This window comes from Phoca vitulina, unplaced genomic scaffold (genome assembly GCF_004348235.1).
Source record: "Phoca vitulina isolate PV1807 unplaced genomic scaffold, GSC_HSeal_1.0 scaffold20, whole genome shotgun sequence".
In the NCBI taxonomy this organism is placed as follows: domain Eukaryota; kingdom Metazoa; phylum Chordata; class Mammalia; order Carnivora; family Phocidae; genus Phoca; species Phoca vitulina.
Genome location: NW_022589723.1, coordinates 24,179,388 through 24,194,511, shown reverse-complemented (window position 1 = coordinate 24,194,511; position 15,124 = coordinate 24,179,388). Strand labels below are relative to the sequence as shown.

General features: G+C 46.2%; 1 protein-coding gene across 2 annotated transcripts in view; it reads right to left on the bottom strand.

Moving 5' to 3' along the window:
• CGNL1 (cingulin like 1) overlaps positions 1 to 15,124 on the bottom strand; it is a 115,375-nt gene that overhangs the window by 13,206 nt on the left and 87,045 nt on the right. For both annotated transcript variants that reach the window (XM_032417277.1, XM_032417276.1), the window contains 4 exons: positions 12,935 to 13,087; positions 11,855 to 12,025; positions 8,478 to 8,639; positions 5,287 to 5,376 (listed from right to left, as the gene is read on the bottom strand). In XM_032417277.1, coding sequence (XP_032273168.1) covers positions 5,287 to 5,376; positions 8,478 to 8,639; positions 11,855 to 12,025; positions 12,935 to 13,087 — 576 coding nt within the window. The remainder of the gene's footprint in view (positions 1 to 5,286; positions 5,377 to 8,477; positions 8,640 to 11,854; positions 12,026 to 12,934; positions 13,088 to 15,124) is intronic.

Here is a 15,124-nt window from a genome sequence, read left to right as displayed (position 1 = left end):
ATACAATCGGAGCCAGGTCTGAGACTAAGGAGCATTTCAATTAAAAGAAAGAAGCCCCATAATTGATCGTTCAGTCACTGACTGCAAAGGAGCCTTACTTCCCAGTACCACATCCTGCTGGATGCATCACCCTGGTGCAGACTGAGGAGCAGGTGTGAGCCAACCACCTGGGAGCAGTTCCAAAAAGGAATGCAGGGGTCTGCAACTTCATCCGCTGGGATTTATTCTGTTGTTGCCAAGGCAACAGGGAAGCCTTACTCAGCCCCTGGAAGGATCATAAAGCCACCCAAAGCTCCGGAGTTGGTATTTTTCCTCTTGTCTGCCTACATTAGTAGAAGAATCATCTTTCCACTGAGCTGGGTCATCATAGCTTCCATGGCCAAGAAAACGCCTCTCCATTGAGGCCCAGCCCAAGTGTTAACTGTTTGTACTCAACCACCAGGAACAGCACAGCAGCGCCCAGTGAACTAGAACATCAGCCTGGATGACACGTTTAAAACACACCCATGCTGGGCCTCTCTTTTACTATGTAAATCCTGGACTCACTGGACAGTCAAGAGAAGATCATAAATCCTCATCCATATTAAAAGACACCATGGCCTTATTGTTAACTTGTGAAGAGAGGCCCCAAATGTATCTGGGGAGGTCTCTACCAGTCTTAAGTCTGATGCTGGAATGACGGGAACAGGTGGGAGGCAGTATGCCCTGGAGTCAAATCCTGGCTTGGCCTCCAAGCTTCATGACCCTAGGTGGTCACTTACAAGCCGAAACAATGACACAAAAGCAGGTACGGCAGGGCACACGGAGCCCGGCACTTAGCAAAGCCTCCGTAAAGACAGCAATTGTAAATGGAGACACGGTTTTGGAGAAAGGAGAGAAAAAAGGATTTCTTTGTATTTAAACAGACCAAAGCCGGTGAAATACCCACTATTTAAATCAATTTGCCTTCAACTTACAAGCCAGAACCCTTCCTGAATCAGGTGAAACCATATTTGGGTGAGAAAATAAATACTCCTCACCTCTGTTTTACAGAGTAGATAAGACATGACTTTATCAAGTCTAAATTCATCCCTTCTCCTTCACGTTAGTTAGATTTGGAAACAAAATTCAAGCATCCAAAAAGTTTGGGGAAAAAAAAAAAAATTCTGTTAGGATTTCCTGAACCCATCAGTCTGAAAAATTACATCCTGAGCATGTACGGAAAAGAACGGCTGGGAACTCACAAATAATGTGCCCAGCATTTACTGAGTGTCAAATGTATGTATAAGAACGGGGAAAAAAAACATACAAAGGATAGGATGTTTGATCTCATAACTGCCTTTTCTATTCTCTGTCCCTTAACAGCCCAGTTGAGCTTCCTCCTGGTCTCCCCTTCTGCTGTCCTTACTCCCAACCCCACCACATTAATCTTTTAAAAAACTCCGTATGCCTCACTGTCTGCTCTACAACCTTCAATGGTTCCCCACTGCCTTCAGGATAAGGTCCATTCAACACCCTCAACCTGCCTCTCCAAACTTATCTCCTACTATTCCCTTATGGAAACCAGAAACCTATCACAGTAGTCCGTTCATTGTCCCCCAGACACTGTAAATATCCTACCTCCCAATCCTAATTCACACTATCCATTCTGTCTAGGATTCCCTTCCCACTCCTTAGTTTGTCTAAATCTTACCCTTTCTTCAAAACTAGCTCCAGGTTCACCTTCCTCAAAGAACTCCCACCATCACCCCTTGCTATGATGGCCTTTCCTTCGTGAGCTGCCTGAATCCTGCACTTGGCATTTAGTATCTGTTGCTTTTTCTTATTAATTATCCATTTTGGGGGGCATCCTCCATCTCTTCAAACACTCAAGGACAGGGGCCACTTTTGATCATCTCTACAGCCTCACCACAATGCTATTTATGCACACAGTAGGTATCCAGCATACCTTATGAGCACCGAGCACTGGTAGAACCCTGTTTGGGGAGTCAGGAGATTTGAGGCCAGCTCTGCAACTGACCACCTGTGTGAGCTGGCCAGATCGGGGGGGGGGGGGCGCGATGATGGGGCTGCACCTCAGATCTCTTGTGCACTGCACCAGAAGTCTGGGGAGAGGAACTTGGAGGTCCTTGCCAGATCTAAGATTCTATGAAAGGGGTTGGCCATTTGCTCATATTGCTGGAAAACCGTTTTTTTTTCCCCCCTAGCTTTTCTACCTAAGCCCTGCCACTAAGACTAGGGAAAAAATGAGAGATGTTTGGGGAAAGCAAAATTCAGAAGGGGAGCTTATAAGAATGCAGAGTTTAAGTAAGAGCTGTAACCTTTTTCCTTTTCAATTTAAAGAGAGCAAGATTCAAAAAGTCTAACTCCCCACGCCTTCCCTTTTCAGTGCCTGGAAGCAGTTTGCTGAGCTTCTGGGGCGGATGCTATAAATCGGGTTGGAGATATCAGACAGGCACCATTTCCTGTTCTTTAGGGGATGTCCCTGATAAGGAGGCATCACAGGTCAGTGTTTGGCGGGGGAGAGGAGAAGGGGTCTTAGGTTTGGAAGTTTCCCCTTTCTCTGATTCTGGCAGGAAGGCAGCAGGCTCATGGCCCAACAAGTTAACCTAAGCGGATCAAAATTAGGGCCTGAATATCTATACCCAAGGCCCTTCCTTGGAACCTTTACTTTAAGAGGCAAAAAAGAAGTCTCAGATTGACCCCAGCGTTGAATAAGAATTAAATGCTGTCCTGTGAGGCGGGTATTCGGTCAACCCAGTTCTCTACGCTACCCTTCCTCACAAATCCAGAGACAGCAAAGGCCAGAAGAGAGGCCTTACCTCAGGAGTTTTGTTTTGTTGTTGTTTTAGCCATTCCTCCAAGGTGAACGCGACGCTCCGTTCCTCCACTGACAGGCACCAAGTTTTACCCCTCAACCCCCCACCTCAGGGAGGGCAGGGACAAGAAAGGAAATCGAAGGGGAAAACAGAACGAACAGGGCAAACAGGCTAGAGGCTGTGGAACCCTCCCTTCGGGCACACAGCTCAGACACAGGGAAGGATGGGGGTTCGAGGGACTCATGACACTTGGCTAGACGCAACCTTGTCAGAGTGGCTCAGTGTTGGAATTTGGAGAAGAGCCGCCCTTTCACGGACTATAATAATAGTCTGTGATAATGATAACTCCTCTCCCCCACCCCAACACTGACCTGTGATGCCTCCTTAACAGGGACATCCCCTAAAGAATGTGCTCAGAGAGGCTGGCACCTTCCTGGGACTCCATGGGGCTGGTGCAGGAGTTAGGCCAGGCACTCGCAAGCCCACGTTCTTTCCAGTAGACCAAGTTCGTTCCCTTAACCTCCTCCCTGGGCTCACTTCACGTTCTTGGCTCAAAGTATCTTCGGCCACGGCCACATGACGGAGTGCAGCTCTATGTGTCACATGCTCAGGTGAGAGGAGAAAGAAGGAGACTGAGTCATCAGTTCTCTTCAGGCTGGGCCATCAGCTGAGCCAAGTAAGACAACCACTTTCTGGTTCATTGTGTCTGTGTTTTGTTTTTGGTGTGAAACATGGGGCTTGGGAAGTCTGTTTTGCCTGCCTGGTTATTGACAGGGTGACAGACTTTGCCACCGTTCCTCCCTGCCTAAGCCATGAGCAGCATTAGCAAAACAAATTCGTGGCCACTTCTGTTATCATGAATGCTTAGCAGATCCTGAAACGCCCCATGGCACTGTGGGGGCTCAGCCACACTGGCAGGAACGCATCACCAAGCAACTTTTATACCAGGGAAAGAGCCTAACAAAATGCAGACTTTAGTAAGAACGTACAAGGGCTCAAGTGCCAAGGTTGGGTGATCCGTCTGGATTTGAGGTTTCCATGAAAGCCTTTCCCTAAGCTTCTGCAGCTCTAGTTGGCTGGACTGCTCCCCCTTGAGCAGGATACTACTAGCATGGCTTTGGAACACGTAGACAGAACTGAACCTGAGGACGGAGGTTCGGATTGGAATTTCTCCACTCTCAGAAGCAAAACAGCACGACTGTCTTACTTGTTTGCAAAGACTCGGTCAACAGGGAAACAATGGAAAAGAAGCCAGTGATTTCCCTTCAACTCTGAAGAGGGGCTACCATCTTGGAATGGCATCGTCCCCAAGCATTAGAACCTCCAGTTCTTGGTTGTCCGGAGGTGGTGGAGAAGTGGGGCATGTGCCGAAGTCGAAGAGTGACCAGAGGAAAGAGCTTCTTTGGATAAAGAAAATTTTGCCCAAATTAACTTGTATTTCAGATTTTTAATTTTAATCCTTTATATAGATAAAATTTCCTCATTTGTACTCAGCCTCATCCAAGGCTTTTAGGTTTTGTTTGCATTGCTTAATTAAGAAAGTGCCCAAAACAAATCAAGAGGTGAAGAACTTTCTGAATGTCTATGTACGGTTTCTCTGGTACCATTTTCAGAAGCCCAGCATACAACTAAGTTGTCACTGAAAATACATCCCTTCAGAGGTTTCTACAGGTAGCCATGGGCGTCATGTAAATGAAAGGCTGAGATTACTGAATATAGGTTCTTTTCAAAACTGTCACTACGTATTCTGAATATCGTCCCATAATGCTTCCCCATGTGATCTGTCAAATGGTCTGGGCAAGGCAACCAGTGAAGGGAACCACCGCTTCCCAGTGAGAGGACTCCCTATCCCCAGGACAGAACTCAGCTGCTTTAAACTTTTTTTTAATTAAAAAATGGAAACAAAATTCAAAAACCTTCGGATTACATGGAGTGTCATTTAGGAAATCAGTTCTATTATCTACAGTGTGAAGACAACGAACACGGTCCCTGGCTGCCTCCCAGTGTTGCTGTACAGATCGAAGGTAAGAGGAATTCCTCACCTTTGAAAACTGCAAAAAGCATTCACTTGGAAGAGGTTGTTAATGTACTGTGAATGCTTCATAGGCATCTGTATGGCTATTTAGCTTGTAAACTTCTTAAAGGAAAAATCTGCATCATGTCCTCCACTTTCCATGGCAACCCAGTTTCACACAATTGCTTGTTGGACTAATGATTCTTAGAGCCTCTGCTCTAAGCAGAGTAGTTTGCCTATTATGGCTAATAGATTGTTACCCATAACCACTCTGGAAACTTCCACTTTGTGTGCTTTATGTTATATACTACACCTCCCTCTTCATGGCTTACTACGGTGAACACTACCCAGCCTTCCATCATTTCTATAAGGCAAGAACTTTCTTCCCTCTTCTAGCTGAATCCTTGGGTTTCATTTCTCACATTTCCTTTTCCATGAAGGACAATCCATTCATCATTCAACTACATACAGCACCTGTTCCCTGCTCCGAGTGATCCTCTCAGACAGCAAATCTGAGTTATTTCTTTCTTCTTCCAGTTCCATCTCCAGCTGAGACACCTTGTCCTAAGAAAGAAGGAAGACACAAACATAGCCCTATTAAACTCACACTGACCCAGGTGGAGTGCAAGGACGGCCCTGGGGAATGCAAACCTCGAAGGCAGATCAGAGCTGAGTATCACTAGAGTTTGGGGAAAGGATGCATCTCCTTCTCATACAGCCCAAAAAACCGTGTTGTATTGCTTTCATAATGTAAGATGTAATTGTGCGTTTCAAAAATACATGAAAGGAGACAAAATTACCCCGAGCCCTAACATAAGCCCTGTGGATACTTTAGCCTGTTTCCTTCACATCTTTTGTCCCCCTTATGAATCAGTAACTTTACAAAGATCTACCTAAGCCTAAGGTCCCCAAGTTACCTGTTAAAAGGCAATGTGGGAGCTCAGACATCATCCAAGACACATTTTTCTAAAAGTTCCAAGCTCTGGACAACGCTTTCCCTCCCTCCTGCTCAGAGTTTCCAAGAGCCTTGCAGGAGTAAAGGCCACGACTTACTATTGCCCCCGCCTGCTTTTCTAGGACACCTCACACACTTCGTGCATTAGGCAGTCAGTCCCAAATCTGCACCTGAGTAACCCAGAGACAGCGGTGGCCCAGTCATTACAGAAGAATTGTCATTTCTGTCTTCCTTGCTGGCTCCTCATTTAACACCATTGAGTGCTAAGAGAAAAGCATGTCAAAGTAGCTGCGTGTGGGGCACCTGGGTGGCTCAGTTGTTAAGCATCTGCCTTCGGCTCAGGTCATGATCCCGGAGTCCTGGGATCGAGCCCCGCATCGGGCTCCTTGCTCTGCAGGAAGCCTGCTTCTCCCTCTCCCACTCCCCCTGCTTGTGTTCCTTCTCTCGCTGTGTCTCTCGCTGTCAAATAAATAAATAAAATCTTTAAAAAAAAAAAAAAAAAGTAGCTGCGTGTATGAAAAAAGAGGCTTCTAACACAAACCACCCTACCTAGAAATAGGGGCTTGTAAGGTCTATGCACATGTTTCTCCTGTCACTCGCCAATGTGTCATATGTCTGCGTTAACTGAGTCCCATACTTGGTAAAAAAGCAATCGGCATCGTGAGTTTTGAAACACGAGTCTGCAGCATCTGCATGTAAACACTGTCTCCGCAATTGTCAAAGTGGGCTGGCTGACAAGCTCTGGACGCTTCTGTAAAGGCCAAAAATCAGAGCTACTCACGTGAATGAGTAAATGTCTGTGAATGCCTTCCCTGCTGGTGAATGAAATCTACAGGGAACCCAGAAAGCTCTCTCCCGTGAGCTGAGAGGCTCGAAGACCAACTTGGAACAGAGCACCGGGTTCTGCACTGACCCTCCTCTTTGTTCCGTGGTCCCTGACGCCTCGGAGGCCAGCTCCACTTGTGGCAGAAATCACCGAGGGTCCACAAGTGCTTCATTTACGTAAAACAGCCACCTGAGTTTCTGATCCTACAGAAAATGCCCATTGTTGAGAGAGCTCTTGAGTCCAGAGAATTAATTTGTTAAGTGCTAGTGAAGGAACAGGCAAGATATTCGTCACAGCAAGCTAGTCCTGCCAGCTACCTCTGGGGGGAGGAAACACTCCTCCAGCGAGCTGCTCTGGTAGAGCCTTGAGAGCTATTCATTTTGTCATTAATGGAGAAATATCTAAAATAATGCCCAGGGGCAAGGGAAGCTCAGTCATGTCACTGCTTCTAGACCTTGATTTGGTAAAAGGAAATGTTCTTTTTAGTCAGAATATTCTAGAAGAAGATGACAACCCAATGTTTAGCTAAAAGCACCTCCTCACAGGCTTCTCTTCCTGTCTAAAATCTGTACTATTCAAAACCTACCAAGAGCATTCAGGGGCCCAGGTCAGGGGTCATTACACCAAAGGTTCTCACACCGCTGTCCAATGCAGCTTTAGCTTGCTTTGAACCAGATTGTTTGGGTCCTTGAAAAATCACTTCCTAGTTAACTGGGTTGACCTTAGCTTGCCTTAAAATGACCCCCTCTAATGAGATCAGAAGCAGGAACAATAGCAAAATACACAGCAATCCTACAAAAGGACAATAAGACTGTAACCAGGTTATTCTAGTGTCTAAAAGGGGCCCATCTAATAAAATCTTTAATGGTTGAAACATCCCTCCCTAGATGGAAATTGCTACTAAGTCCCCTGGAGGTTTTAAAAGTTATTTTTATTTATTTGCAAAATTGAATCAGAAATTCCATTGACTTTAAATTCAAACCATCTCTCCCTGTCCTTGAGCACTGTCTTTTTAGCAAAATCTTGACAATTTTAACTTCTCCCATAGGTCTGGGGCTGATTCTCTCCCTCACTAAATTCCATTGGGATGTGGGGTATGTGTGTTTTCGGGGGGGTGTTCTGGTTTGGGGCTGGTTTTGTTCTTGAGGATTATTCTTTTGTATAAGCTCAGGTGGACTGATGTTAAGATTCCTCCTGTCCTGCTCAGTAGCTTGTGCATGTTTCGATTCTATTACTTGATTCATATTTTTCTACCATGTTGTGAACAGGTCACCCCCAGCTGGTGATTCCAGTGAGCACATTCTGACATACTGTCTTAGACTATGTATATATGGTATATCCAAAAATGAACTGAGCCACAGTTTGCTGCTAGCTTTGGCAAAGCTGGATCATGGGACAGAAAAAAAAAAGGGCCAGAGTTAGGAGACAAGAACAGAGCATGCGGTGTGACAAATGAGAGCTGGGTGTCCCCAGGAGTTAGGTGGTTCGGGTCCAAGGCACAGCTCAGCCCCTCTCTAGATTTGCAGCCGTCTTGTCTCCTCTGTAGTTGGAAGCAGCTCCCAAAGCAACCAACAGAAAATGCACCATGTGCCCTCATGTAAAATCACCTGGCCTCTTTGCGGCTCTGTTTTGCTTCCTCTTCAAGACAGTGAGGGCACTGTGCTAAACTGTTCCCATCATTCCTTTTGGCTCTGACAACTTATGAGTCTATGAACTGTCAGCTTCTTCCTCAAATCAAGAAATGACTTTACTAATGTCTGGCTGTTCCAGAGAATAAAAACCGAAGGCATCCCAAAGGCTTAGGTGTGCACAGAGAGGTCACTTCTCTTGTGCCCCATGCTTGCCCTGCACAGGCCCCGGCTCACACTCGCATAGCCTACAGACCTCCATCTGCTTGACGAGTCGGCTTCGGTCGTCTTTGAGGTGACTCTTGGCCTCCAGCTCGTACTCCAGGTCCTTCAGCGTCTGCTCCAGAAGTTGCCTTTTTGTGAGCGCTTCATCCTGAGCTCTCTGGTGGTCCCGTAACTCCTCCTCCATCAGGCGCATCTAGAAGGAGGAGTGGGTGGTTACCTGGGCTGCATCAGGAGAGCATCTGGACACAGTGCAGAGGCTGACCCCAAAGATGATCGGGGGATGCCCACATACTGCAGTCCAGAAGACCCTGAGCCACTTCCGGCTTCCTCTGGGCCTCAGTTTCTTCTCCTATAAAAAGCAGCAGCTTCCTAGCTACAGGTAGCAACCCACTGAGTTATAAATTCAATTTAGTAGATGTTGGCCAGCATTTTGAAATTTAACATAACAGAAAATATCAGAGTAGAATACAAACAGATATTGTTTTGTGAAACCTTCGTATTAGACACTCATACATTTGTATGGATGTACATATTACTGGGTTGCGATGCGAGACGTAGTTCTTACTATATAGGTCATGGCCAAAAACACTTGAGAGCCACCGCACTAGGTAAGTGCTTCCTACAGTGTGACTTATGACCCACCTGTACCGGCATCACCTCAGTGGGAGGGTCAAATGAGGGGAAAATAAAGATGAAATTAATGACCCCAAAACAACTCGCAAGCACAAAATCTAATAATATAAACATGCACATTAGGTGAAACCATCTGCTCTCTAGAAGAAAATCCTAAATCAGCTGTCATAATCTACAGTGTTCTTTTCATCCACAAGGTGGCACTGAACTAACAGCTTTGAAGAAAGTGCAACAAAGAACTGCTACGCAAGGGGTTGTCCTTGTTTTCTACTTCGCTGGAATCTCCCCGAGGGGACCAGCCACCTCAACACACTGTAGGTGCTCCTCATACACCTGTGTGGACTGATTCAGTGAAGACCAAGACTATCTGCTTTGTTTCCAACTTCCTTCCCTCTAGGAGCTGGTACAGGGTATTGGTGAAGGCACTGTCTTAGGAATAACTAACTACACCAGGGGTTTAGTTCCTTCAGAGAGTATATGACAGTGAGCGGCAAACTCCATTAGAGAACAGCATCTTTTGGGGGTGATTTTCACAGAGGAGTTGGGGAAGCCTCAAAGATAGTCTGGTGGGGGAGGGGGGGGGCACCAGGTTAGGCTAGTTTCAGAAGCCCAGTGGCAAAACTTTAGGAAATGGGTTCCTGGAAGCTGACAGGAACCCCTGACCCTTCAATGAGAACGGCACAGCCTTGAAGAAGACCTCTCCAGATAAAGACCGTCATCTGGTGTAGTGGTAACTGAGTCAAGGGCTCTGTCAAAAAGAATACTCAATGAGGCCATGCCCCCCAGAACACGGATAGTGTCTGGGACCCCAAGCACTGCTAGCTACACTAGTGCTCCCTTGAAGTAGTCAGAACTGCCCTTCGCTAAGTGGGATTCAGACAATAAACCAACAGTGAACTCCAAGCCTTCATTCTCTAGAGATAACCTTCGTCAGAACTTCTCTGGCTCCACAGCAAAGGCAAAACATATCAAATGTCTATTTCTCTTAAAGCAAAGAAGGCAGTGCTTTGCCCCTGAGGATAGACCGACCCCCTGCCCCTTTTATGTTAACAGACAAGCTTTATCTCGGCTCAACCAAAACACAGGGTTGGGGGCCGTGAACAGAGGTGAGCTTGAGTTTTTCAAGGATCCAGGGTGACCCTGGCCTGTCAATTCACTTTTGTTTTCACCAACTCCACTGACTTCCATAGCTGGATACAGGGCAGTATCTGCCTGCAGTTTCCTTCCAGAACGATGAGGTGTCCATTTCTGCCATTCAGATGGAAACTGTGTCTCACAGGGCTGCACCACTGAGAAAAATCTAGGAAGGGCCATCTTTTGTTTTCCCTGTTAAGGGATCTTGTTTTGAATGACTGCTCTTTTATGAACAATACTGATCTCCTTCTGGCCTTAACTAATCTCTCTGGGTCTCAGTTTCCTCATCCAACTACAGGATCTCTAAAGTTCCTTCCAATCCAAAGATTCTAGCAGAATGATAACCATCACACAAAAAGCAACAGGAAGCCCTTTGCAGAGGTCATCGTGACACTGTGATTTTTCTGAAATCAAAGCAGCGCACCATGTGTTTGTTGGTGTTCTGGCAAATATCCGAAACTCCCCTCCCGTTTGCCGTAGAAATGCAAATGACTTTCTTTTAATGCCAGACAGAACTGTGATGTCACTATGCTAATTTCAGTTATTGGGGTCCTGCATCATATGACCCTGCAGCAGAGGGGACTTGTTATCAGGATCCTTTCAGAAATGTTCTAGAAGTCTATAATAAATCTCCATTGTTCTTTCACACAGTTCCAGCACTGACTCATGGGCAATATTTCTTTGATCATCAAAGATATTAAAAGTTTGTTTTTTAAAGAAAAACTTGTTTTCCTGTGGAATCTTGATGCTCTTGGCACTGCTTATGAAAAAAAGCAAGCCTTGGACTCTAAAAAAAAAAACCCTTAACATTGGTGTCCAGGATATACAAACCCTCGGCTCTCTAGCCTCACACGTTATCTCATTTCATTATTAAATCATCGTTATTTGGTGTGTTTTTAAAGAGGTAAAAACAGATGCTCCGAAAATTGGGGTAAGTTGCTCAAGGTCATCCAGCTGGCAAGAGGCATAACGAGAAATCAGCATACGCCGTACTTGTGTTTTAGAACCTTCAGCTTTCCATTAAAATAATCAAAAACATTCCTTTTATTTTTCTCAGCTCTTTACAAGTCAAGACTGAAGGGAGCTAACATTTGAGTTACTTTGCTCTACACCTATTCCTAAATATAAAACTAAAAAATATGTTTTAATAATTTCAGTACTCATACATTCCTGAAGATTTCTTTTTGTCTCCATTCTCGTTGTTCTGAAGCTCATGTCCACCACACCCGCTCTCATAAAAGTCTATATTTTATAAATGAATGTCAAAAAGCAATTGTTTACTATAATCTGTGTTCCAGGGTTAAATTAAAACACTAATACCCATGAATCGTTGAGACCCAGCTGGGTATACCAGTGGTGCTCCATAAATGGCAGCTAAACATTTTAGGCAGAAACTCTTGGATGGATCGAGAAAATGGTCACTTTAAAGTTGTGTCAATTTCAGCCCAGGGCCCTGGGACTTTGTGTCTTAGAATGCCATTTGCCCCACGTGACCATCCTAAGGGTTAACACTGAAGAATCAAGCCCAAATGCTGTCTTCGGACGTACCCTGAGTCTCTCCTAGAAGAGTTGCAAAGCAGTCTCTAGTACAGGATACTCTGAACGGGGGGTAAACCAGGAAAGGATCTGGCCAGGCATTACCTCATCCTGCAGTTTCATGGCAGTCAGACGTGACTTTTCGGCCTCTGAGGTTTTCTCCTTTAACTGCCTTTGCATTTCTGCAAGCTCCCTGCGATTTTTCTCCTTGTACTCATCCAGCTGGTTCTGGAGCTCCAGGGTTGATATGCGGGACACCTCAACAATGTCAGCCATCTGGAAGGAGTGACATGGCTGTGAGCCCACCCTGTGATGCTCCAGCTGGGGCCCCAGAGCTAGGTTTGGGTCCCATCGAAACACAGAACACATCTCCTCCTGTTTCTTCTATAACCTCCCCAAAGACTTTGCAAAGCACCTGGTCATGGGCTGTCCAGGCTTGGTCACCTCTAACTTGGAAGTAGCAAGGAGGAGTGAACAAGCACACCTTTTGTGGCTGGATACATAGACCTGGGTCATGCCCTTGCTTTGCCACTTACCAGCTACATAACTGGGCCATGCCCTTAAACCTCACTGGGCCTCTGTGGTGTCCTCATCGGAAATACTGGAATCATCATATGTACCTTATAGGGGTGTTGTCAGAATTAATACATAAGAGATAGAATTCCAGTTACAAAATAGCTAGTACAGTGACTGGTACATAGTAAGGATCAGAAGATGGCAGGCATTCTGTTGGCTCCTAGAATGCAGGGAGCCCGTCAGCTTTGTGCCTCTCCCCCTTCTGGGTATTTCAGGGCAGAGATGAGCAGAGAAGAGAAGTAGCAACTACTAGACTTTGAAACTGCCTTTCACATTTCTGGACAGGAAAGATGGGTGCAAATGCAGATGTTACACACGGTTCTGATTCAGGTAACATTTGTTAAGTCTGCCCTTACGTGCCAGGCTTCTTTGGGTGATTGTTGAGAGGAGCTGGGCCCAGAATCCAGAGGGTACTGGCATTTTCTAGACCAGTTTCCCTTTAACTGGGATTCTCAACAAGTCCAAAGAGCTGCTTCAGGGGATCTGGAAATCTGACACATGCATGCTTAGACATCAGTGTAGGTTTCCTTAGCTCTCACCAGGCCCTCAGAGGACACTGGGCCCCAGCCCAGGTGTTCCTCCCACACCTCTTGCTCCCCCACCCCTCACCTCCTTCTGCAGTTTCTCAATGGTCTTGTCCAGGTGCCATCGCTCGTTCTCCATCTCGTTCTTCAGTCTCCTTAACTGCTCCTTCTGCTCTGTCTCATCTTTGAGCTTCTCAGACAACTGCTTCTGCTCCTGGGTGGCCCGACTCAGATTTCTCTGCAGACAGCAGGGAAGGGACAGCACGGTCACCTACCCACCAGGTCAGCCCCAGGAACAGGGGGCAGAGGGAATTCTGCAGCCACACCACAAAGCAATCAGACCTGCTACATCGGTGATAAGGAAAAGGATCAAAACAAAACCATCACAAGACACAAGGACACGGCTGGTTCTGAAATTCAAGGACCCAAATGCAAAGTTGACTCAGCCAAAAAAACACATGAGAATAAAGGGGCAAAGGATTTATTACAGAAATACAGAAAATGGCCAAGGCTGCTCAGGGCAGTGATTAAGGACAGTGTCTGAAAACATGAAATTTTCAAGTTCATGCTTGAAAATTGAGGTAAAGATATTTATCAGACAAACCTGAACCAATGTGGCAATTTACATCCTGTGTTATACAGCATTACATCTCATGTTCTAGAATTTCCTCTGCTCTGCAGACGCTTCCTACAGTTAAAATAGCTAAAAATGAATCCATGAGGAAAGAGAACACTGACCCATAGGTCAAGAGTCCACTTGGGTAGAGGGAGTTGTAATCAACAAAATCGTGGTTGGACTCATAGATAGAATAAAAAGGAATCTGGCAATCCACAGGTGGATAAACTTGATGAGTAAAAGGTGTGAAACGGAAAAGACACTAGTTAGAAAAGTGCAAATGAATGTTATTTAGTGATTCAGCACCAAATCCTAGTACTTACCATAAAATGAAACTATCTTGAGTGCGCTATTTTCCCCAGGATCCCCTGAAGCTCTCACCTCACCCAGTCACAGAGCCTGATATTCTTTATGTAAAAAGATGCAATTCTAAAACAAAATCCTAAAGTATCTTAGAAAGATTATGGTGGCCTCTTTAAATGGTTAAGTGCTGCAGCCGCTGGCGTAAAGATACCAAGAAGGGGCAGAGCTCAGAAAGAGGCAGCATGACCCAGACGTGGGCTGGATCATCTAGAAAATGGTCTCAGGGGCACCTGGCTGGCTCAGATGGTTAAGCGTCTGCCTTCGACTCAGGTCATGGTCCCAGGGTCCCGGGATCAAGCCCCGCATCGGGCTCCCTGCTCAGCGGGAAGCCTGCTTCTCCCTCTCCTGCTCCCCCTGCTTGTGTTCCCTCTCTTGCTGCGTCTCTCTCTGTCAAATAAATAAAAATTTTAAAAAAAAAAAGAAAAAGAAAAAGAAAAAGAAAATGGTCTCAGGTACCGAGGGCTGCATGTGCGTTGCTACAGGTACTGCTTAGGACTTGTGTCCTGTGTCTCCGCAGCTGCTGGTACAAGGACAACAGTCTCTATCTGTACGGTGCTTAACAGTTTACAAGCTGCTATCACATGCACCAACTCAGGCGTCTTGAAAACACTCCCAAATCACTTGGGGCACTCCTGGTTTGCAAAGCACAGCCAGCCATGCTGCTGGCCGACCCTGTGACCTGGGGCCAAAAAGCCACCCGTGGAGGCCTTCCGGCCCCTCCATTCTGCCAGGCTGACTGCACTCACAGAACCAGCCAACACAGCTGGGCTGCTGAAGGTAATTTCTGCGGGAAACCAAGGTCAACAAAAGCTGTTGGGAGAAAAGAAGGTGGTAAAAGGAAGGTAATTAGAAGTTCAGTGTGGAGGCAATTAGCAGGAGTGTGTCCCACCACAGTCCAGCTGGGCACATACCAGAAACAGGGTCACCTCCTGGGATTTGTGTTTGTAGTTGATTTAGTGGTGTTGGGGGCAAAGGGGAGGATGCAGGGTAAGGCAAGCAAGGTCTGGTTCCATGTGTGGGAGAAAACTCTCAGTAACGTATCTCAAAATGTAAATTCCCGAAAAACAACAAAATACAGAGGGACATGAATGGCTTCCTATAGGATCCAACTCAACCCATGCCCCTAGAGACCACCCCGCCAGCCTCTCTTTTTCTCCTCCTGGATCCCAATCCCGGAGGCTACAGGCCAGCAGACAAGCCAGCCTTGGCTCCAATCAACCTCCATATGGTGTGTGCATCTCTGCTTCCCTGTTGGCTCAGGCAGGGCGCCCTGCCTGGCCCCGGTCTCCTGTGCCA